Below are 25,163 nucleotides of genomic sequence, written 5' to 3' on the forward strand. Positions count from 1 at the left end.
TCACATTTCATTGACCATAAAAGCTAAGATCAATATTTTCAATGCCTTTAAAAATGAAATAATAATGTCAAAATATTGCCAGGAACTTATTGAAATGAAAAGGGTGTGTTAGGTTAAGCATAGAGACTACACTGGAGTTTTTTCTACATTTTTGCTTCTGACATCCTTTGGAAAGTGGGTTCTTTGCGCTAGTAACTGAAATGCAATTTGAAGAAGATAGAAAGATGCACTAATGTTTATACGAAGCTGTAATACAGCAAAAAGTGTATGGGCTGTTATTCTACTATATTGCCAGAGGACTGTATTGATCTTCAAAGGGTTAAAGTGCTACAAGGTTACATTAATGTCACCCTTCAGCAATCACTGGCCAATAACGTATCAGCAATCAATGCTACAGCATGTCGTTCAGGACACTCAGTTTTTGGAGACAAGTGGCTGATATATTTTGACAAGAATAAAAAATAGTCATGGAAATTCTTGCAAATCTTAACTCAGAGGGGGAGATACATGAAACAAACTGCTTCCATGAAAAAAAAATGGTAATGTTTGCTTTCCTAAGTAACAACATTTTATGTCAGTTCAGTGGAGCAGTGAATGAACCGAAATTCTGCTAGCCTTCAAAATGGAAAGGATTCTGTAAGTAGGATTTACATAGTCTGAATATTTAATATTTGAGTGCTCATCACAGCTCACATAAACTAATACTTAAATATATATTTCCAGTAAAGAAAACATTTGACTTCTGGTGGAGTAAAGCAGTGAGATGTTTTGACTTGTGAGTATAGACATAGGTTTCTCAGCCCCTGCTTCTTTTTTTCCTGTTAGAATTTTTTTTCCATCGAGTTCTCATAATCTCTGCAAATCCAAAGATGGCAACATAAGCCCTTTCACTTTGACAAAAAAGAAACTTAAAGAAAAAAAATCAAGAACGCAAAAAGCTATAAAGTAGAAGTATAAAGGGGGGTAACAAAATTAGAGGCTGCAAGAGGACACGAGGGGTTAAAATTCTGACCACTGTCTGCAAATATAAAATCATATCACCTTATCTGAAAAGTTTAGGCTCTAAAGAAAACACTCAGTTTAAAATACCTTTTAGGTATATTAAATCTTTAGGCTGAAGATTACAGCAAGTGTTTTCTCTTTGGTGAGTAGCTGTTTGTCTCACTTTATTTGCTTGGTATTGGGTATTTGTCAATGTCATTTCATATCTGCAGAAAATTCATACGTTCTATGGAAGTATGTATGTGTGTGAGAGTGCTGAAGGTCACATGACTATTTCATCCTATTTGGTGGAGCAGCTTGACTTTTTTCCCTTGCTTTTGGTGATGGTTGTGAGTGCAGAAGTTGATTGACAGATGCATGCCAGAAACCCCCATTCTCCTTTTCAAAGACTACATATGATGGATTGCGATCTTTCAGCTCAGCAGGACACAGGGACCATGCAAGCTGTAATTGGTCAGGTATGGAGTCAGCCATTTCTCAACTCCCCTTTTATTTTTTTTTTTTCACAAGGGTCTAACCATATGATTCACATAATTCATATTTACAGTACCATCTTTCTATCTGTATCTTCAGCTACCATCAAGTGTAGTACTGAAAGTGAGAAAGGCAAAAGAAACACAATAATCTGGCCAGGGAATCAGAAGAAAAAACTAAATTACCATCCTTTTCTTCTAATAAACCCCCTTTTCAGTCTGAGCTTTATCAAATCAATGTATTTATTAATTTGCTGTTTTATTTTGTTTAAATATGCTGAAGTAGAAGAACCAAGGAGTGAAAGTGTTATGTGTGCTGGGGAGTTGCTTTCTATTTGTAATGCTGTTCATTATTTTTATATTGACTGTATTCCTGTACTAGATTCTGTTTATTTTATTTTTTATTTTTATTTTTTCTTTTTATGCTCCTAATCCAGATAATGTGTGATTGAGCCTGGTAAATGTAGTAGTCTTTGCTGCTGCAGAGGGGCAGCCTGCAAATTAAACACTGCCACAATCTGAAAGGTCCAGGTGGTCTGCTCGTGCTTCCTAATGCAATCCAGCACAACAGCTTTAATAAACAGCTCTATTTAGTTCTCCCTCCCTGTATCCAGGGAAGTGAACTGGGTCTGCTGTGATGAAATGCCAGAAGAATATCTCTCAAAGGCCTCACAAGCTGATTTTTAGAGCTTTTCCGTTTTGTCGTCTTTGTCTTCCAAATGGGTCAGTGAATCCTTCTCTTTCTGTTTTGTGATTTCTGATAAGTCTGTAGTTTTATATGTGTGATTTAACCATGCTGTTTTGAGCTTTAGCCAGAAGAGAGAAAAATCATTGTCTTTTCATTTGCTTCAAATAATAATCTGAAGTGGGGAAAGAAATTATTTTGTTCTGATGAACAGGGAGGGCTGTTTTCCTGTGAAAGCAGTCAGAGTCAGATGAGGGTGTCTGTTTTTCTTTTTCTAACAAAATTTTAAGTGCTCAACGCTTTCTCATTAACCACTGACTTGTAAATCATTCTCTGGTAAAGGGTATTTTTTGAACTCTCAAAAGTTTGTGTTTTTTTGCATATGTTTCCAGTATAGTGAACGCATGCTGCTGAGATGATGACATAGTGTTTGTTTTCTATATGTTGATATAATGGTAGAAAAAGACGCATTCTATACATTGTTTTCATCTAAATTATGGCAAAGCACTGAAGTCCCTCAAAGCACATGGTTTATTAATACCATCGTACATAGTAATGCATTTTTGGGCGGAAAATGTCAAATATGTAATGCCATGTTTACCACAGACTTTTATTGCTTTAAATATTTTAAAAATAGAAGATACATTTTTTATTAAAAATCCTCCAAACATTCACAGCTTTCTATTAGGCTAGCTTATACCTAAAAAGTGGGGCATGCTTGCCAGTACTACATTGTGCAAAAAGATGTATTTTAGACTGTGTAATTACCTTTTTGTTTAACTTGTTCAGTCTTACAGAAATATATTTAATTATTCTAAGGCAGATGCAATGGCAAGGTTTTGAGCAAGTACTCTTGACAGAAAATGTACCCTAAAATCTTTATAAATCTAAAAGCTTGTAATATCTCTTTAATGTAAATTTTGTTTTCACATGTATGAAAGTGTAAGTTACCTATTTTATGTTTAAGGCTTGCCAACTCTCAGAAAGTGGTTTTGAGTCTAGAAATGGTAGAAGGATTTTTTTTTCTGTGTGTAACATTCCATATTTCATGAATTAAAAAAAGTTCAGTGAATGTCTGGAAAAATGTTTATATCATGTGTTTGTGTATTTCATTTCCAAAAATTAATAGCAAGAGCATGTACTTTAAAGAAAAATAAATTTAGGCATTTTAGGTGACTAATAGCTGTAGGTTTTCTGTTTTAGACTTTTTAGATGTTATTTTTATGAAACTGACTGTCTTAGGTGCTGCAAACATTTTTTTCAGATCAGCATGTGTGCATATTTACATTTCATATATGTAAGCGCGCACCTCAAAATGGGTTCATAAATCCACAAAATTTTCAATTATGTTTTTGTTTTGATTAATTGTCCAATGTTTGGTTGTTATTAGCTATGTGTTAAGATAAAATAAAAAGTTTAATTTTTTTTTTTTGATAAAAAAATTATGCATTTTCTGGTTGTATAATAAAGGAGTTAGTCAAAATGTGGGAATCTCAGGGCAATCAGTATAATTACCATACTTTGCTGAAAATAGACATAGACTTTCTATAAGTACTTTAAGAGAAAATAATTATCAAAAGGCAAGCCCTCTGGCAGAAAATCTTTCCATATTGCAAGTCTCTATTTTGTATTGATAAATAGTTAAGGTTTGCATATTTAGCAGTTGCATAGTTTTCTTTAGAAGAGGCATTTACTTCCTGGCACTATTAGAAAAAGTTCTTAAAAGTCCTTTTTAACTTTCAAACCTACAAACCCAAACAATTGGATAAATGTTTATAATTTGGCCTTTTTATATCACCATTGTAATTTTTTTCTGCCATGAGAATTACTTTTTTTTCTAAAAAATAGATAGCTAATCCTGCAGATGTAGCTCTAAATTCAGTCTTGTTCACTGCTAATGGAATGTGAACTTGCCTAATTAAAAATCCAAACTATACATATATAGCTGATGCACTGGAGATCAGACACACTAGCAGTTTTTTGTAGTTCAAGCATTAGTCTGTGTATGGCACAAATGGAATAGCAGAGGCATACCGAATTTTCAACACCAAATTCTTGTTCATCATTAAATGCATTTTTTACTATTTTTAAAAAAATCTGGATTTCAACTGTCTTTAACCACCAGTCCACAGTGATTCCCACTGGTGATGGCAATGGTGTACAGAGTGCTACAACTCTGACTGTTACCCAGCACCTGGGTGTACTGGGTCCAGGGTGCAGAATTGCTTGTGAGCCTTCCCTCTGGATTTTTCCTCCCGCAAGCAAGCAATAAAACAGCCAAGTACTCTGAAGAACAACCTCCTTGCCTTGTGTGTCAAGATCTAGAAGCTCATTGCTCATTGTGATTTTGATTCATAACTGGAGTGTTTGGCATGAAACCCTGATCCCTGCCAGCAATAGTCTGTAGCATCCTTCCTTGCGTGCCAAACCACAATATCCATTATTTCTTCAATTGTGTTTTGCTCTTATAGAAACTATTAGCTGGATTTTTATGCCATATTCACTCTATATCCTGAGCCCATCTAAATGAACAGATAATTAAATGTCATCTAATTATTCCAATGATGTTGTAATTTTTCTGCCTTGTATGCTTTCTAAAACCTCTACTATATCTTTTTCTTATTCTTTTTTCTCTCCATCTTTTTTTTTTTTCCCCTCAGACCTGAGCTTGTGAGTGACAGGTTAGTTCATCAGCATTACAGCCCTCCTGTTTTTGTCTCATCTCATGCAGACAGGTCACTGTGTCCAATCACCCTTCTGGCTCTGCTGTCCCCAGGGGAGCCCAGGCCAGCCTGCCATCTTGATCCACCGGCCTGAGGGCCCAGGCTGGCTGCACATTTCTGTGTTCACTGGTTCTTGCAAATATACTAAAGTGGGAAAGGGGAGGGGAGCAGCTTAAATTAGATCTCTGTGTATTTAGATGAAGCAAATTAGGTAACATTCTTCTTCAAATAAGCATGTGTTTGCAGTTATTGCTGCTATGTTTGAGTTCTCTTTCTACAAGTTTAGCATGTTTATGTATTTCAGTGGTATCCTCCATATGATCTCACCATGTAGTAAATGCTATTTATGCAAGGGTAAACATGCTCTTTTCCCACAGAGAGTTCTCTGAAGCCCAGTTTATGAATCTGATACATTGCTGCAGCCAGTGTGGGTCTTTCTGTTCTGTTTCATTTTGTTGCCATTTTAAAATTTTTTTCTTGTATTCTTCCTCATGATTAACCACAATACAACATGTTTCAGAGAAGCCATTCCTTTTGCAACTTTTGGTCACTTTTCAGAAGTTTAATCTGTTGTCAGTGTTGTTTTTATAATGCAGACTAATATGTATCCAGGAGTTTAATTTTTACCAAATGAAGATCAGATCTATAACGTTATTTTGTCTTGAACAATCTCTACATGATTTTTCTTATAGCAGTAGAGAAGTTCTTTTTCTCTTGGAATATCCGTTTTCAGCTCTAATCTAATATAAAGAATTGCCTATATACAAACAGAAAATAACCACATGTAAAATTAGGACCCACTTTTGTAAGACAGCAAGGAATTGTGCCATTTTGTCTGCAGTTTGGGACAAATCTTGTTCTTTCAAGTAAGAATTAGACCCATCACTGTAAGATGACTACTTGCATAAGTAAGGCCGGACTAGATGTCCCCTTGGCTGCTCACTGTATATGCAGAACAAACATTGTAGTCCTTTACAGTCACCAACAGTGGTTTTCTGGAGTTCAGGACTGTGAGGGAGAGACTTATGAATAGGTACCCATTGACTGCTTTTTTCAGTAGAGAGACAATATAAATGGTAAGAAATATGTTTGAAAAACTTCATACTTTTTAATATTTATGAACAAGCTGGTGCTCTGATAGTGAAGCATTCCAACTTTGCCGAAACCCACTGTTGTATATACTCTGTAGAATATTGTGTCCCTAAGAATTATTATTGTAAGGAGATGCAGGAATGTGGCTGTAATATTTTATAGTATAAATATTTGTTGTAGAGGACTTTGGATCTTGTTCATTTAATATATGTAAATTCTTTGGTCCTAGGCCTGGATTCCAGCAAAAGAATGCATTTTTCCGTTGACTTTTGTTTTTACAGCAGAAAAGATGAATTTTTATCATTTTGATTCATACTTAAAAAGATTTTTCTTCTTTTCACACCAAAATTGGATTTTAATTGAAATCAGCTTTCTAAAAATATCTTTAGTAATTTTCTCTGATTTTCTTTTTTCAGTTCTACTGTACTACTGTGTGGTTTCATCTGTGGGTCAGGGCAGCCAATTAAAAGGTCAAATTTTAAAAAAGCTGTGATTTGCACTCTGTGTATATTCACTATATTCTAATTGTAAGAGAAAAATGAAGTATGTCAGATGACCTTTAAATTGCTGGACAAGTGACACTCCTCCAGTGATGTAGATTATTATCTTTTGACAATGCATTTACATTCAAGTACCTCTGTTATGTTTCCTAGATTCTAGACTGATAAACTATATATCAGTCTGGCCCACTTTTGTGTGTACAGTGCATAGAAGTGACTGCTGAGCCTCTTATCTTACAGTGACCTGTAGCTATAACAAGACTTATTTTTCTTTTCTGATCTTAACTGCTACTCAAATGGAAGAAAATAAAAGGACAATCAAAGAGAAATTGTATTCAGCACTTTCAACATTAGATGAAGATATGGCAAAATATTGTTTTTCCTATGATTTACATCATTCAGCAAGCTACATTAATAATGTAGCTTTTCATTCTGAAATTCAAAAGACGGAAGAACCTCAGATCAGGCAATTTTGAATATGTGCCTGTTTATCTCTCACTAAACTTAACTAGACTTAACCATGTACTCAAAAGTTGGTCAGCAAATCACTTAAGCCCATAAGAAGTCTGCAATTGCTAAAGCTAAAGTACAGAGAATGATACTGAATTCAATGGGACTCCTCATATATATAACAATTGGCAGGATCTTGTCCAACAAGCCTATTGTGTTACTGCTAATAAATATAACAGTCTGGCTTAAACGCTAGCTAAATAATTGTTATGCAAACTGTTTTACAATTAGAACTGGCTATTAGGAATAAAGACAGTAACCCAAGGGTCTTGAACACTTACTTTGTGAGGATATCAGGGCTACAGGTAAACAGACTATCACTTCAGGGGTTTTGTTTCAATGTTGGCTTCAAAACCTCTGTGATGTGTAGTACTTTCTCTTCAAAAGAGAAATATTAGTTGATGTTTGCTGCTGATTCTCTGTTGACTGGTAGTGCTGTTCTATAGTAGTGCTTTATCTAACTGTTAGATCAAAAGAAAATTTTGAAGATCAAGGGACTGTTCAAAATTTCTAGCCATTCTTAAAAGAGGTAGTGGGAGAAAGCTTCACAAAAAAAGGTTGGGGGAGAAAGATGGGATGCAAAAATCTTTATTTCAAGCAATCTTTACATGGTGAATTATATAAATTAAATTTTCTTAAGTTGTTTAGAATAGTTTTTGTGGTTACTGATAAGCCTGTTTTTTCTATCTATATTTGTATATGCCATACTATATATAGCAAAACTATCTTCAACAAACTTTTACTCACATGAGTAATAGCAAGTGATACTTTTTAATGACTTAAAGTTGAATAAATTATTTTCAGAGATGAGGGCCTCATAAATTCATCTTGGTGTCTGCTGTAGATAGCTGTCCCATGTCCTTTACACATGTGAATGAGGATGTACAGGGCAAAACTCTGATAGTTGTTCTTGTCAAAACACATAGGTCTCGTCTTGGTGGGCTTTTCTGTGCCAACTTACTCTAAAAAAAAATCCAATCATTTGACAAGCAGTGCTACAAAATCACACTTGAGAGAGTAATTTTTGACCCTGTGATATATCTAGTGAGTGGTATCTTAAGTGCTTGCTAAATATGACCTATTCCCAAAGGTGGCTCATTCCAGGATGGGGTTCTGAATCCACAAATGGGGAAGGGCATTGTAAAGGGAAATATGACCTTAAGCAAAAGAAAAAAAAAAGTTAAAATGGAACTTAGTGCTATTTCAGTCATTGATTCCAGGGAGTAGCTTTTATTTTGTAAGTTGCTAGCATTTTCAGGGAACTTGAACTCATGTGTGTTTGGAAGACACAATCCAGCTACGGAATGGCACTTCCAAAAAGGAAATATTACTGGGACAAGTAAAGGACAAAAATGTTTTTTAACAACCCCCTGCTATGGAAACAAGTTTCAAAGAACTGAAACTAACAGAACATGAGGTTTTTTGCATGCAAGTTAGTGAAAGTCATGTTAATAGTATTACACAACTGCTGTTAGGCATATTGTAAGTGATACTTACGTATCAGAATGTTGTACTTTTCACTAAACTGTTTACATGTCTAACTGCTTTTTCACTTACAAATCCAACTTATGGAGCTCTAACACAGTTTTTACTTGAGCTTTTCTTATGTTTCAAGTGCAATGAAGTTTTACTGGAATAAGAAGCTGATGTCTTTAGCCCATTCCTAGAAGACATCCTTTTTTTGGGGGGGAAATAAATAGCTAAATATAGATTTGCAGCACAGACTAAGACTTAAACAATATCAATTACTAGAATGTTTCATATCCTTGCTTCAAGCTTATGAATTAAAATCACATTGTCTCCCATCAGTGGCAAACTAGCATCTGCTTTCATTTTTCATAGTATATCATATTAAAGGCTGTCATTGTTTGGGGTTTTTTAAATTATAACAATGGAGAAATGTGCCTGATTATTACTGATTCTGCCTTAAAAAAGACACACACAAAAAAGAAGAGCTAAGGATGCAAATAATTCTGATAATGGTTAAGTCTGGTATTTCCAAGATACTGTCACTGGGTGTATAACTTTTGCTACTAGAACCAGATGCTGCCAAGTGCTGAGTGTGTCTGGAGTCCTGGACCTCCCCCTGGCTTTGTTAGCAGGACACTGTTCCAATGAAATAAAATAATCTGGAATAAAGAAGAATTATGCTGCTATAGGAAACCAACAGTTATTGCAAGATTGCTGGCCATTAAATCTTACCTTCTTTTCATTACGCCCATCCCTTTCTGTGTACAAAATGTACTTCACATTTTTCAAATGGATTATACAAAGCAGAAATAATACCTGATTTGTATATTTCTAATCTTTTGGAAGAAAGGTTAAAAGTTGTGGCAAATGTAAAAGTGGCTTCTAATGTGGAACGATAAAGCAGAAAATATCAAACTCATTTTGCTTAGCGTCAGTCATGATGATTTATCATTATAGTCAGGGCAAACTGTGGTCTTGGAGCAGAAACAATTTTGTCCATTAAAAGGGGAAAAAAACAACTCCAAAACCCAGAATTTTCCAGTTTGATTCTTATGTCCTTAGGGTTGCAATATTGAATTCAGAATTGGGGAAGCTTAATCTTGCAGCCAGATTTGACAAGATGCTGGTCAAGCAGTAGACAGAAGTGATGGTTTGTGTGTTGTAATGCCCATGGTGGGAAATAAAGAAAGATAACAAGATTTTTCCAGAAGTCTGTGTGCAGTATTCACCACCTGCTCCAGCTTGTCACCAAAGTAGGCAAGAAAACTTTTTGTGTGCAAGTTAGTGAGCTTGCAATTTCAAAGCCTGACAGATGAAAATTTTGGAGTGCTCTAAAACAGCATGTGAAGGGTTCACAATAGCTCTGAACACAGCTGTTTGTTTGTTTGGTGCTATTGCTTATTTAAAGGGTGGTTATGGAACCATTTGAGCACATCCATAAGTATCCCCACAACTTAATTGGGAAAACTCACATGAGCAGCACATTGTGCATTAGACAATGTAATGCTAAAGCCTTGGATCTCCTCTGGTTGCAAGAGGATATAGGCATGCACTGCTGGAAAAAAATAAGCCAGTTCATCATCTCCACTCAGTTAATCCTGGGGAGTAGAAATCCCTATGTGTGTGTGTCTGTGTGTGTGCGTGCGTGTGTGTGTAGGGTGCGTAGCCAAAAACCTGGACGCTGAAACTGAAATTGGCAGGTGTTTGGAAAATAAGAGCTGAATTTTGAATTGTCAAGCAACAACACAAAAGAAGCTAAAGACTGGAGTTTCTTCCCCTAAATATATTGCTTTGAGTTTATTTTTGTAGTTCATGCTGGATTTTAGCAAGAAGAGAAATTTAGGGTTGCCCTCTGACTAGGGATTTAGAGTGACTCTGTAATGAATTTTAACTCAAGAGGCACTGTGGATATTCAGCAAACCTTTGTTCTACTCTGCTCATGTCCTTATGCTAGACCCATCACTGTAGTTATTAGATCTCAAAGATTGCATTCTTTGATCTAGTGCTTTCTAAATCCTTAAACCACAGTTTATTTATTTAAAAGGTTATATCCAGCATTGGATTGGATTGTAAAGTACCCTTTGACTCTCATGAAGGACACAGAAGAAACAGATGCTTCTGAGGGCGTATTTCCTTCTGATCATGAAGTACTGCAGCATTTTATTGAATTAAGAACCGCACAAAGATCTGTGCTTTTAATCTGGTCAGTGTGTTGAGAATTTTTTTATCTCCATGATATCATGATGTCAATAATTTCTGATACAACAAACATTAGGTTATATAGGTGAATTTCAGTTACTCTTTTAATTAAAAAAAAAAAAAGCTGCAAAGTAGCCTCATACTTCCCTAAGAATATAAATAAAAGCACACTAAACTTCAATCAGATGTTTAACATAAGCATGTTCAGGGTGGGTTCTTGGGGGTTTCTTTTCTAATCTATCTGATATTTACCAGGATTCATCAGAAGTAAATCTGTGGAGCTAAACAGAGTTACATTTGGACAAACAGGATCACCAGCAGCCTGTAAGTTTCTTCTGTCAAATTCAGAAGCCCTTACATGAACAAATTTACGAGTGTAGTCTACAATGTTTGAATAATTAGTGATTCCTAAGATAAGCAGAAAGAAGGCACAGAAAGGAAAAGAGAAGAACACTAAAATTAAACCCAGTGTGCTCCATCCAGACTGATATTAATTATACTCTCTCCAAACTGATATTTTATTTTTTTTCTTAATCAGTGCTGAAAGGCAAATGGTAAAAAATTTTTATGTATTTTCTCTTAATTTTGGAAAAACAAGACTGAAATTGGCGTCTGAAAAGAAAAATTTCACTAAAAAAATGGTGGTTATTTTTTTGGTTTTTTAATGCTTATGTTTTGAGAAGTTCAACCGCTGGAGATAGTAGCATAATTCTACTTTATGCTGGGATCTCTTTATACCATCTGGAGGTACAAAACAGCTGTAACATGGGTTGTAAGAGTAATTTATTTATGCATACTTTAAAGTTCTTTTATATTTCCATGAATGGTAAAAACCCACCTTGAGGTAAGTAGGAATAGAGTCCAAACAAATGGATTAGAATTTCCATTTTTTTCAGATGGAAATGAAAAAAGGATAGGCAGAAAACAGACTGGGAAAAAAGAGGAAGGAGAAAGCCTTATTTAGTTAGAAACAGATATCCATTAACAGACAAGGTGAAAGGTCCAAATCCTGTTTTATTGGTCTCCATCTATATCTTTGCTGGCAGTGATGAAAACGTGAAAAGGAGGGAAGAGAGCAGACAGCACTGCTCAAACCATAGTAGTCAGAGCTGCTTTCTCAATCAATTTGGCTTTAAAATGAGCATGCTTAAAACAAAAGGCTTAATCTAGTTCTCCTTTTTTTTTTTTTTTTTTTACCCTGTGGGCTGCAGTGTTGCTTGCTGTAACTTTTGACAAAGATCTGTCTTTCCAGAGCATTATTCAGTTAGTATACCTGGATTAGTGAAAAAGAAAACAAGTTAAATTCATAGGAATTAATATCAATTAAATTCCCTCTTTCTATACTTTCTATTGCAAGTTGCATTCTTCAACTCCAAGTCAAGGGGTGAATAAAAACAGCAAAGAGAAAAAAAACAAAGCCAAGAATGACAGTTATGCTAATGAGGAATACCTTAAAATTAATCTGATTTAGGAAAAAATATTAAAATAGCAATTTTGGCATTGACACAAGAGTTTCCTTTTAAATTTTGAGGCCCTTCCTACTTCATTTTATTTCATAATCCCTTTTAAATGGGAACATAGGAGGCTTAAGGGATTCTGTGAAGTTGTGAGATATTTCTCTCTTTGCTTCCCCATTTTGTGAGAGCCTAAGGGAAAAATATTGGCAGAACTTGTAGAACCTTCTATAATTGAAGTAGCCCAGTATTTCCTATTTTAGGACCTTTGCTGCTGTTCCTAGTATTTCCACCTGGTTGGCTAACTCTTCCTAAATACTATCAAAGGAAATTTCTGCTAAAATATTTCAGTGATTCCCAAGGAAGATAAGGAAATACGGTGTGTTTTTTCCCACTTTAAAAAGATGTCATAATTAAGAGCAAAACTCTGAATGTGGTGAGGAGTAGGAACATTGGGGTTGACATGTCTCTTCAGGTATCCTGTGACAAGCCATGCTTGATTATATTCGAAGGTTTTGAGAAATGTAGTTGGCAGATATTTACTTTGGAACTCTAAATAGCTACATCCCCTAAAAATTCACAGAAAAGGGAACCTCTGAAAATCATCTGCACATGGACAGGATCAGCTTCTCTGAGCCACATCTGACAGGTATTTGTATACGTACTTCCTGAAAAGCCCCATCCAATTCCAAACTCCATGAGCACCAATTCCTTAGTACTTTGTCCTATTCATTGCATCAAGTAAAGCCCGTTTCTTCTTGCCTCTTTTAGGAGTATCAGATTATTTCTGTCCCCCTTGAAATACTAGCTTCCCATTATACCTGTTGTGGGAAATGGCAGAGGTGATGCCAGGGACCCTTTACTTTTCTATGTACTCATATGCATGGGGAATGGGAAAAAGAGAATGTGTGATTCAAATGAAGACAGGACAAGAGCCAGGGAAGATGAAAGATATGGAGTGAAACAGTACATGGAGAAGTAGTCAACCAGGACTAGAGAGTGACAAGGCATGAAGAAGTAGGAGCCTGAAGAGTGGATCCAAGAGAGGTTTGGAACTATGAGGGACAGTAGGGACGGGGACTTGCCTACTGTGTGTGGGCAAACTTAGATGAAAGGAACAATGGAAAGGGGACTGGATCTGGTTAGGGATAAAGACAGAAGTAGAAAACCCATGGGGCAGGTTCCCTTGCTTCTCAGAAATTTCTGCTGGCAAATCTCACTGGCAAAATTTCTCAGTTCTTTAAAACATATAAATGTACACATACAAAATGTGGAAAACAGTATTTTTATTGTTAAGCAACATAAATAATTTATTTTGCTTGTAAATATATATAATAATGCCCCTTTAATTACATAAACAACTATATTGTTTATGTAACACCTTCACAGATTAGGTTCTTTTAGTGTGACTTCTTTCTTAATATTATAGTTGATATATACTGTTATTTTGCTCCCTAGAAATTGTAGGAAGTTTATACAAGGATGGATAGATGGATGGATGGATGGATGGATGGATGGATGGATGGATGGATGGATGGATGGATGGATGGACGTGAATATACATACACATATATATACATGTATATGTTTATTCTGGGCCAAATGCCAAATATGACTAAAAAAGTCTTATTCTATTTTAAAGGGTGGGTTGTTGTCTTTGCATGATTTTAAAAGATTAAAGAAGATAGTTTTTAAAGAAAAAGTAACTTTGATTAAAGCACTAAAACAGTCCTGCTTATAAAATGTCAGACTGGAACATATGGGCTTTTATTCCTCTTTCATATGAATGGTAGGGTTAAAGGTTCTAACACAGCTGAATTTTCATTTTGAACAAAAAATTTCCCACAGATCTTGCCATTACTATTTCCAACAGACAAAATCTATCCATTTACCCAGTAGTTTTTCTAGAATAGTGACTGACATCTAGATTTTTGAATATATATAGACACTGGTCTTTGCATAAAGTAGACACATTAAGCCCCCATAATAGGCGATACTTGGCTCTTGATTCTCCACTGACTCAACTACTTATTTACAATGTTAAAAATGGAAGCATTGTAAAGCGAAGTGCTTGTTTCCACTGTAAGTGTTAAATACAATCCCTTTACTGCAAAGTAAAAGCTCCAGGTTCCTATGGAGAAACAACACTGGATTATCATTTGAACAGATATAATTACTACTATCAGCACCTTGAAGTCACTTTAATTCCTGTACTACACCAATTTTATCACTGACAGGAGGGATAATTTTCTGAAACTTATTTAGCTTTTCTTGAGCGTTATTTACAATTGTGACTATAATCTCATGATTTAGTAAGAGAATGCCCCCATGCTGAAGGAGAACTGGGAATAGGTATCTAATACACACCAGGGTGATGTGCAAAGGGGAAACAGTAACTGCCAACATGGGGGTGTGAAAAAGGTGGGGGTAGAAGAAAGCCGGAGACACAGTGCAGAAGGAGGACATGGCATTAGAGAATAAGTGTTTTGGTAAGGTTGAAAAATTGAGTTATTTTTTGAATAAGTTTTTTTATGGTTTTATATATTGAACTAATTGTAATAATGACTCAGAAAGGTCAAAAGATTAGGGCTAGCAGCCAGGATTACATGGTGGCAGAGAGCTGTGTGAAACAGTTGTGTACAAGAAAACTGAGGATAATAAAACTACATCCATGTTATATTCTTTCTCTTCACCTTTATCCATTTAGCATCTGCTCAGATACAAGTTCAGGGCCCTGTCTTACAAAGCATCAGCAAACCAGGCTTGTGGTAACGGTGCAGCAAGAACTGAGAAAAACATAAAACCAGGGCTCAATTCTATCAGCTTCCTGTTCCGTATCAGTACATTACAAAGCTTTTAGCTGTTGCAAAATTAATGTTAATCCCCCTAATTCCATTTTTATTCCTTAACTGAAGGTAGACTGGCACAGAAATTGTCTGGTGGCAAATCTGGGCCCAGAGTGTTTCAGATAAAGTTTATAAAACCAAGAACAAGTCTATGAAGCTGTCTCTAGATGTGACTTACATCCAGACCTGTTCTGTTAGCAGAGGTGTTGCTAGCCAAGGTATCAATTCCTCCCTCAATGTTAAATTAAATTATTTTTTTGAAGTTGCATTTCTAAAAGACACTTTGTTTCTTGGTTAGTATCTCTCTGCTTTGAATCAGCTTCAGCTTGGTTAATGCCACCTTGGACACTCACTGTATCTGCAGCTGCCTCCGGTGTGAGCATAGAAGGATAAAGCATAGGAGGATAAAGTATATATTTTATCCCCTCCTTTCACTACTTCATCTCTTCCCTTCAGGCTAGAGAAAGAAAAGAATAATTATTAAGTTTTACTAAAATAATGCTTTTTTCCCCCTCACAAATGATCTGATAAGAATAGGATTTGTGGGCAAACTCACATCAGTATCTGAGGTGTGTAGATGTACAACTGAGTCACTTTATGCTTCAGTCCCATGTCAGAAAATATTTGGGTAACCATTGTTAAAATACTGTGATTTCTTTCTGAATTGGTTCCTAAATCAGAATTATGAAACACAGATCAAAGATCCATGAAAAAGAGATGGCCTCTTCTCCAGCATGTAAGAGTGTGGAAAGACTGTGGTCAGCAGGTCGAGGGAGGTGATCTTCCCCCTCTACTCCCTCTAATGAAGCCACATCTGGAGTGCTGTATCCAGTTCTGGGCTCCCCAGTACAAGAAAGACAAGGAGAGGGTCCAGCAGAGGGCCAGAAAGATAATTAGAGGTCTGGAGCATCTCTCTTATGAGGAGAGACTGTGGAAGCTGGGCCTGATGCATAGAAATATCTCAAAGGAAGTTGCCAAGAGAATAATGCCAGACTCTTCCATGGTGTTCAGTGGCAGGACAAAGAGTGATGGCCATAAACTAAAGCACAAAAAGTTCCACCTCAACATGAAGAAGAACTTCTTTATATTGAGGGTGGCAGAGCACTGGAACAAGCTGCCCAGGGAGATTGTGAACTCTCTCTCCCAGCTTGATGCATTCCTGTGTAAGCTGTCTTGGCAGAGTGCTGGACTGGATGATCTACAGAGGTTCCTTCCAAATGTAACAATTCTATAATTATGTGGTTCTCTGTTTAGTTCAAGCTTAGAAGAAGTGTGTGATTCATTTGTCTTAGTTTTGGTAGTGTCTTTCTCATGGATTATGGTTTAAAGGCTGAACCACAACCACAACAATCTCCCTGCAACAAATCAACTGGTTTTAACGTGGAAAACTTTTCTTCATGGAGAAAAGACAGATAGCATGTGAAAAAGTAGGACATTTTTGGAGAGTTTTGAAAGCTGTTTCTAAACAAAGGAACAAAGAAATAATTATTCTGCCAGGGCATATAGGTATGAGTGTAATCTTTTTCATATTGGGTTCTTTTTCCCAACAGACTGATGAAGGTTTTGACATTTAAGCAGCAAAGATGAGAAAGCTTTCTCAAATGCATTCTCAAACCTCAGCTTTCATACTACAGCTTCATACTATGAGATTCCTTTTAGGCTAAAGAAATCACAGGCAAAAACTGGATTAATTTGAGAGTCTATCCTTTGCTGTGGTTAATCAAGTTTTGCATTACAGTATTGCTAACAAGCTTTCTTCTCAACAGAATGTGTATTGGTCTTACTACAATGCTCTCCACTTGTAGACTTCTGTATTGAAGAGGCTTATGCTTGAATAGTATTATGTCAATGTGTATTTCTTAAAGAATCTGCACCAGTCTTGCCTCACCTTGAGTTGTGTATGCAGTTTAGATTAACACAATATAAAAAAAGACATGAAGCTATTAGAGAGCATCCAGAGGAGGGTATATAGGGTTTACATGGCCAAGCTTTGGTTGTGAGGAGGCTACAGAGGTGGCTTCTGTGAGGAGCTGCTAGAAGCTTCTTCCATGTCTGGCAGAGCCAATCCCTGGGATCTCCAAAGATGGACCTGCCACTAGTTAAGGCTGGGCTAATTAGAGATGATGGGAACACAGGACACCTCTGTGATAAAAGATTTAATAGAAAAAAAAAAAAGTTATTATGCAGAAGTAATTGCAGCCACAGAAGACTGGAGTGAGAATATATGAGGAGGACAAATTTGCAGACACCAAGGTCAGTGGAGAAGGAGGAAGAGAAGGTGCTCCAGGCACTGGAGCTGGGATTCCCCTGCTGCCTGTGGTGCAGACCATGGTGAAACAGCCCCTGCAGCCCATGGAGGACCAAGGGGATGCAGAGATCCATGTGCAAGTCATGGAGGAGCCCATGCCAGAGCAGGTGGATGCCCGTGAGGAGACTGTGACCCGGTGGGAGGCCCATGGGAGGGAGAAGCCCACTCTGGAGTAGCCTGTCCTTCAAGAAGTGCACCCTGTGAAAGAGTGACCCACGCTGCAGCAGTTTGAGGAGGACTGTGACATGAGCTCACATTACAGCAGTTCACAGGGAGCTGCTGCCCATGTGATAGATGTATGTTGGAGAAGCTAATTGAAAACTTTTCCCATGGGAGGAACCCCATGCTGGAGCAGAGGGAGGACTCCTCTCCCTAAGCAGCAGAAAAACCAGTGGAACTAACCATAACCCCCATTCCCTGTCTCTCTATGCCGCTGGGAAGGAGGTAGAAGAGCTGGGCATGAGGGAGGGGTGAGGAAAAGATGTTTCTAAGGCTTTATTTTATTTCCAATTGTTCTGCTCTGATCTTCTTAATAATAAATTCAGCTTTTATCTTTAATTATAGCCTGTTTTGCTGATGGTGGTATTTAGTGACGGATCTCTCACAGTCCTTGTCTCGACTCATGAACCCTTAATTATATTTTCTCTACTCTGTCCAGCTGCAGAGGGGAGTGAGAGAGTGGCTTTGGTGGGTGCCTGGCATTCAGCTATCATCAAACCACCACAGAGGGCCATGAGAATGGTGAAGGGCCTTGAGGGGAAGCCATATGAGGAGTGACTGAGGTCACTTGGTCTGTTCAGCCTGGAGAAGAGGAGAATGAGGGGAGACCTCATTGCACTCTTCAACATCCTCACAAGGGGAAGTGGAGGGGTGGGAACTGATCTCTTCACACTCATGAACAGTGAGAGGACTTGAGGAAATTGCCTGAAGCTGAGCAAGAGGCAATTTATGTTAGATATCAGGAAAGAATTCTTCACCCAGAGGGTGGTTGGGCACTGGAACAGGCTCCCCAGGGAAGTGGTCACAGCACCAAGCCTGACACATCTCAAGAAGCATTTGGACAACACTTTCAGGCACATGGTGTGACTCTTGGGGCTATTCTGTACAGGGCCAAGAGATGGACTTGATGATCTCTTACAACTCACCTGATTTTATGGATCTCTCTTCAGTGTACTTATATGTTCTGAAGTGTTTTACAAATGCAATATTCTTCTGCTTATGAGCCCTTCAGTTAGTTGTAAGATGAAATGGAAAAATATGGAGCTGAGCCTAGCAATTTTACATGGCAGTGTGTATATGGAAGTAAAGAACCTGTTGCCTGTAGAGTTTAAAGGATTGCATCAATTCCAGTGTGGAGCTTGGGCAGGATATCAGAAGTGCTCAGAGACTTCCATTGTCCTCTGATAGCCTAAAAGGTGAAAAAATGTAGCTCTGTAGATGCAAGTGTGCAGGCTGCTTTTTCACTGTGTTTCTCATTTAGAGAATAGAACACAGATGCTAATGTGTGCTTACAAACATAGCTTCTGAAACCCCTAATCTCTTCTGCATTTTTGTTTTTCTGCCAGGTGCTGTTTCCAGTCTAGAAGATTGTCCTCTTTCGGGTGTTTTTCCAGTATTACCCCTTTGCAGGGGTAACAGTATCAAGAGATGGAGTTCAGGGCATTCATTCATTATGTATTTACTGTTTTCTAGCAAAACCCAGCAAAATAGCCCACTTCACAGAATCATGAAATCACAGAATCAGCTAGGTTGGACAAGACCTTTGAGATCATCAAGTACAACTTATGACCTAACACCACCTTGTCAACTAGACCATGGCACTAAGTGCCACACTCAGTCTTTTCTTAAACACCTCCAGAGGTGGTAAGCCCACCACCTCGCCAATCCCAATGCCCAATCACTCTTTCTGTGCAAAAATTCTTCCTAATGTCCAGTCTAAACTTCCCCTGCCACAGTTTAAGACTGTGTCTTCTTGTCCTGCCACTGGTTGCCTGGGAATAAGACACTAACACCAAACTGGCTACAACCTCCTTTCAGACAGTTGTAGACAGTGATAAGGTCTCCCCTAAGCCTCCTCTTCTCCAGGCTAAACAACCCCAGCTCCCTCAGTCATTCCTACAGGCCTTTTGTTCCAGACCCTTCACCAGCCTTGTCGCCCTTCTTTGGACATGCTCCAGCATCTCAACATCCTTCCTAGATTGAGATGCCCAGACCTGGACACAGCACTCAAGGTCTGACCTCACCAGTGCTGAGTACAGAGAAAGAATCACTTCCCTCATCCTGCTGGCCACACTATTGCTCATACAGGCCAGGATCCCATTGGCCTTCTTGGCCATTTGGACACACTGCTGGATCATGTTCAGTCTGCCATCAGTCAGTACCCCCACGTCCCTTTCTGCCTGGCTTCTGTCCAGCCTCTCTGTCCCCAGCCTGTAGTTCTGCAGGGGGTTGTTGTGGCCAAAGTGCAGGATCTGACACTTGTCTTGTTAAACCTTATATTGTTGGATTTGTCCCATCAATCCAGCCTGTCCCAGTTGTTCTGCAGAGCTCTCCTACCCTCCAGCAGATTGAGATTCACACCCAACTTGGTGTCATCTGCAAATTTGCTAATGATAGATTCCATCTCCTCCTCAGATCATCAGTAAAGATCTTAAACAGGGCTGGTCCCAGCACAGATCCCTGGGGGATGTCACTAGTGACTGACCACCAACTGCATGCAACACCATTCACCACACCTCTCTGGGCCCAGCCGTTCAGCCGGTTCTTAACCCAGCAAAGAGTGCTCCTGTCCAAGCTCTGAGCTGCCCGCTTTTCCAGGATTATGCTAAAGGATACTTCAGTCTGTACCAAGGGAGACAAGATCTAGAATGTAGAACACCATAGTCCCATCGACTAATACAGAAACTTGTTCAAAACGTGGGTTGTATGCATGGACATGGTTCGGATTTTGTTGCTAAACATGCCATAATCAATATTACTAAACAAACCTTTATCATGAGACAGTCAAACCAACTGTAAATACTAATTAAAGACTAATCTAAAAATCTATTGAAGTTTGTGGCAAGATTCAGTGTGCTTTGAATGTGTCTCAAGGTAAAGAAATAATCACTATTTTAGCAGGGTTCTGCCTCTACAGTTGAGAAAATTTCTTTGCTAATGAGAGACTGTTTCTGTTTACCTGAATCCTCCCATGTTCCAAAGCTCTCCTGTTTTTAGCTTGGTAGAAATAATGTTTACATAACAAGTATGAATGCGCTGCAGAGAAGTAGAAGCAGAAAACCCTATTTTGCTGCGTAAGGAATGCCAGAATACAAACTTACTTGTTCAAATAAAACACAGGGCAATTATCCAGCTATACTATATTGTCAAGCTCCAAATCTGTTACACTTGTTTACAAATGTCTGTGGAAAAAGGATGAAAATCCTGGCTTTATGGAAGTCAGCAGGGATATTTTCATTAACTGATATTGCTTAGAGAGTTTATGGTAGTTATAGGTACAGAAAGTCTGTGCTGAAGACAGAACAATTCCAAATCTGCTCTGAATGATCGTGACAAAGATTAAAAAAAATTTCTAACTTCCAAAAGCTATGTATTGACTAATACCCAGTGTACCATGAAGGAAGTTAAAAAACGCCAACAGCTCCAAAACCTACATGCTCATTCTCAGTGGTTTAAAGAACCCCATCTTCCGAGGATGAACATCTTTTTATTGCTCCCTTTTGCTTTCTGGTAATACCTACATTTTGGTGTAACCATTCACTGCTTCAGAAACAACAAGATACTTGCTAATTAAATATTTGTGACAATATTCAATACAACATTTTTATGCTATATGTAATACTTTAGTATCACTACATACACTTTCTTGAACTGTGTACATTAGGACCCTCTAATACTTTAAAATCACTACGGCAGCAATCTTCAAATTATATACTGTCAGGATCAAATGAATCTGCTTCAATAGTGTTCTAGTCACAATAGTTTTAAGCCTTGCTTGTACGGGAAAAGCCCTGCTGAAGTCAGTTATGCCCTTAAAGTTCAGAGTATGCTGCAATCCTTTGCTGGAGCATGGCCTATCCTCTGAATGGGTAAATGAGGTCAGCGTGGGATTCTTCCACTGTAGTCTTCTCTTCCTGCTCCTAAGGCCGTGGGTATGCAATTGTCCTTACCAACTTTAATATACCTTTGTGGTTAGTGTTGAGTCATCCAAATGTCCTCTGATTAGCTTTAACAGCTAATATAATAAATAAATAAACAAATAAATAAAGCTAATATATTAGCTTCATAAGCCTCCAGTCAGACACATGTGAAATAAATTGGGCAGGAGACCTTTCTCCTTTTTAATGCCCTTATTAAAAATCAGCTTGGGTGGGAAGAACTGACAGGTCGTGCCCACAGCGCCACTGCTTCCAGGAGTTGCACAGAGGAGAAGTGCAGCTTGGTGCTCTGGTCTGCAGGCAGAGCTGGGGCTTCCATCCTCATGAGAGCATCAGGAGATTCCCGCTTTTTCGGTTTGACATTCATGGTCCTCTTTCTAGCTGATGTCTTTTAGCTTAGGGTAAAAAGTAAAAAGGGTCTCAGCGGACACTGGATTCTGTTCCTCACATCTAGACATCACTTTGATCCCTTAATTCCGTGTTGGCTCATTGTTTTTAGGGTTTTTTGCTAGGTTTGGTGAGGGGTTTCCTCTTTTGCATGTCAACCCCATTGTCCCCTCCTCTTCATGGTCTCGGAGTGGGGGTGCCATCCTCCAGGCAGCAGCAGGGTGGTACTGATAAAAGGGGAATTTTCAACCATCAACAACAGGTAGTTAATGAACAACTCTTAACAAGTGATTACAACATGAAACTAACAAGGAACAGTTAGAACTCCACCCTGGCAGCAACTGGCCCAACCTGTGAACTCTGCAACCTTAAAAAAAAAGTGTAACTTTTCTACTCATAACAACATGGATTTCAGGATGCTTACAATCCTTGCTTAAGTATAACATAATTGGACAATAATATGTTGATTCAGTTCCTCTGAAGAGAAAGAGTTAACACATTTTGCTTTTTTTTCCTCCTCAGAAATTAGCCATTTTCATCTGATAAAATATTGTTGCTGTACAAATGGGAGTTATCCCTTATCCCAGTTTTTTAGGTATTAGAATTGATGTTCCCTGAAAGGATTTTAAATTGTTACAAGTATTTCCTAAATTTAAATTGTTTCAAGTATCTCATAAATGAGTGTTGGGGGTTAGGATTTTTCCTTTTGTTTCTTTCCCTCATGGAATTTTGTCCCATATGTTGCTAGGAAACAATAACTATCGATACTTAAGAAAACAAAAGATGTAGTTGGGTGTCATAACATTCCATTGAAATGGCCCTGAATGGGAGCATGTTGCAAGTGATAAGGGGAGAGAAAAGGTAAGGTGGTTACTCTGGAGTTTTGGGGCTGGGTTTTTTGTCAGTCAGGTTTCTAGGTTTGGGGGAAGAAGGAGCTGTTTGCTGTTTTCTCTGCCACCTGACTGCTCGGAGCTCAGAACCAGTGCATGTGGTGCCAAAACATTGGGGTTGGCTACCGCTGGACCTGTAGCACGTTGCCACGGCCACTCCTATGTGTTGGACTCCAAGATCCCGGTCTGCTGTGATTTTCGTGCACTGCAAGTCTGCTTAATTACTTTTTTTTTTGTTTCCCAGACGTTTTGGGGGGGGGCGGGGAGGGGGGGTGTGTCCCCACATGGGCCACCTTTGCGCGGTAGCTTGGCAATCACGATCAGCTGCCGCCAGTGACTTCCCGTCTCGGCTAAGCCACCATTAACTGCATGGTCTCCAAACTCGCACTAGAGCACCCCCTGCAGCCACAGGGGAATCATTGCACCTGCTCTGCCTCCTGGGAGCCACCAGCACCCTGCCACCAGCCCAACTACAGCAAAGGGGAAAGCGCTCAAGGAGCGGGAAGAGACTTCATTGGGGTTTCTGATCTTGTTTGTTGTTGTTAACATTGTTGTTGTTTGCTTGCCTTGTTATACATGCACATACTAGTAAAGAACTGTTATTTCTTTTCCCATATCTTTGCCTGAAAGCCTGATAATTTCAAAGTTATAATAATTTGGAGGGAAGGGCGTAATATTTTCTGAAATAAGTAGGGCAGAAGATTTTTCCCTTTCTTTAATGCCTTTATTAAAAACTAGCTTGGGTGGGCAGACCCAACAGGTTGTGCACATGCCACCGCTGCTCCCAGGAGTGGCACAGAGGAAGAGAAAGAGTGCAGCTGTGTCTGCTGGTCTGCAGGCAGAGCTGGGGCTTCTGTCCTCACAAGCACCAGGAGATTCCAGTTTTTCAATTTGACATTTGGGGTCCTCTTTCTAGCCGACATCCTTTAGGTTAGGGTGAAAGGTCAAAAGGATCTCAGCAGACACTGGATTCTGTTCCTCACCTCTAGACATCATTAGATCTCTTAATTCCATGGTGGCTCGTTGTTTTAGGGGTTTTTCTGCTAAATTTGGTTTCTGCATTTGCATACCAGCCCCGATGCCACTTCCTCCTCACAGTCCCGGGTGCCATTTCCCAGGAAGCAGCAGGGTGGTACTCGAGGAAGAGGGAATTTCTAACCATCAACAACAGGTAATTAAAGAACAACTATTAACATCAGGTGATTACAACATGAAATTATTAACAAGTAGTTAAAACTCCAACTTAGCAGCAATTGGTTTAACCTGTTAACTCTGCAACTTTTTTTTTTTTTTTGAAGGGACAACTTTTCTACTCATAACCTTTTCCATTCCAAGGGAGGTTCCCGCCTTCCTTGGCAGACACCTGTCTTTCAAACCAAGACCATGAGAAACTTAATTAACTTCTAGATTCTTGGATTTGGAGAGCAATGCAAAACTGCGTTTGGTGACTGGGGGGATCGTGTACCTTGTACAATTATATATTTTAATGGAAGAATTGCCTGGCACACCTCCATCCACATAATTTAGGCAACTTTGAAAGAATTTTCAGATGTACTTGAATGTTTTATGAATGTTGTAATTGTCAGTCTGTTGGTTTCTTCCTCCTGGTTAAACTTTTTAAATTTGTCTGTGTCTCTTCTGATGCTTGGTTTCTCATTTGGCATATACTCGCTCTGACTTAGGCATTTAAAAATTGTATGTCAAAGTCTGAGGCAGCCAATCTGTATTCTCTCTAAGTGCAATAAAAGAAGGCAAGTACTGTGAGCTACAGTGGAAAGCCTTACGAAACTCATGTAAATAATTCTTAAGTAAGGAAATATGAACCATGCATTTAATTATACAGCAATTAAAAGCAAATAGTTTCTTTTAAAAGCTTTGTAAAAAATTCTTGCTGGAGGTTAACTCTTGAAAATGAATTCTAAATTGCAAATGAAAAAGCCTGCAACTTTGGCTTGCTAAAAAAAGTTTTCTAAGCAATGTCCCAAGGCTGAGGATTGGAAATGCTCCAGCTTTCCTCCAACAGAGGAAGAGGAGGAGGATGTGTCTAATAGCACAGCTCATTTCTATAAAATAGTCAAAGAGGTTTCTTCTGCATAGGAAATATTATCTTGATTTTTTTTTCCCCAAATCATCTGGTATGTGAGGATATATGTTTTCTGCAAAAAAGTTTTTAAAAATACTATTAAATTAGAACAAATACAGACACTCATGTAATTCTTATATGAGTTGAATAACAGCTGGGAAGAAACAAGCATCTTGCAATGCAAAAAACCTTCAATTTTTATAGAGCTTTTGCCCTCAAATATTACTTCATAATAATATCTAATCACAAATGTCTTGGTTTAATACAATTCAGAGGAGGACTTTCTAAAATGGGTTATCTCCCATTAGTTTTAACCAATTCCTTTCCACCAATAAGAAGACACAGATATTAGTAGATTGAAGAGAAAAAAAACCAGTTTGCTAA

General features: G+C 38.2%; 1 protein-coding gene across 1 annotated transcript in view; it reads left to right on the forward strand.

Moving 5' to 3' along the window:
• The first annotated feature begins 1,355 nt into the window (after positions 1–1,355).
• The window catches only part of POU6F2 (POU class 6 homeobox 2), a 315,090-nt gene continuing 291,282 nt past the window's right edge, over positions 1,356–25,163 (forward strand). The window contains exon 1 of the mRNA XM_059849666.1: positions 1,356–1,460. Coding sequence (XP_059705649.1) covers positions 1,356–1,460 — 105 coding nt within the window. The remainder of the gene's footprint in view (positions 1,461–25,163) is intronic.

Source organism: Haemorhous mexicanus, chromosome 1, assembly GCF_027477595.1.
Source record: "Haemorhous mexicanus isolate bHaeMex1 chromosome 1, bHaeMex1.pri, whole genome shotgun sequence".
Lineage (NCBI taxonomy): Eukaryota > Metazoa > Chordata > Aves > Passeriformes > Fringillidae > Haemorhous > Haemorhous mexicanus.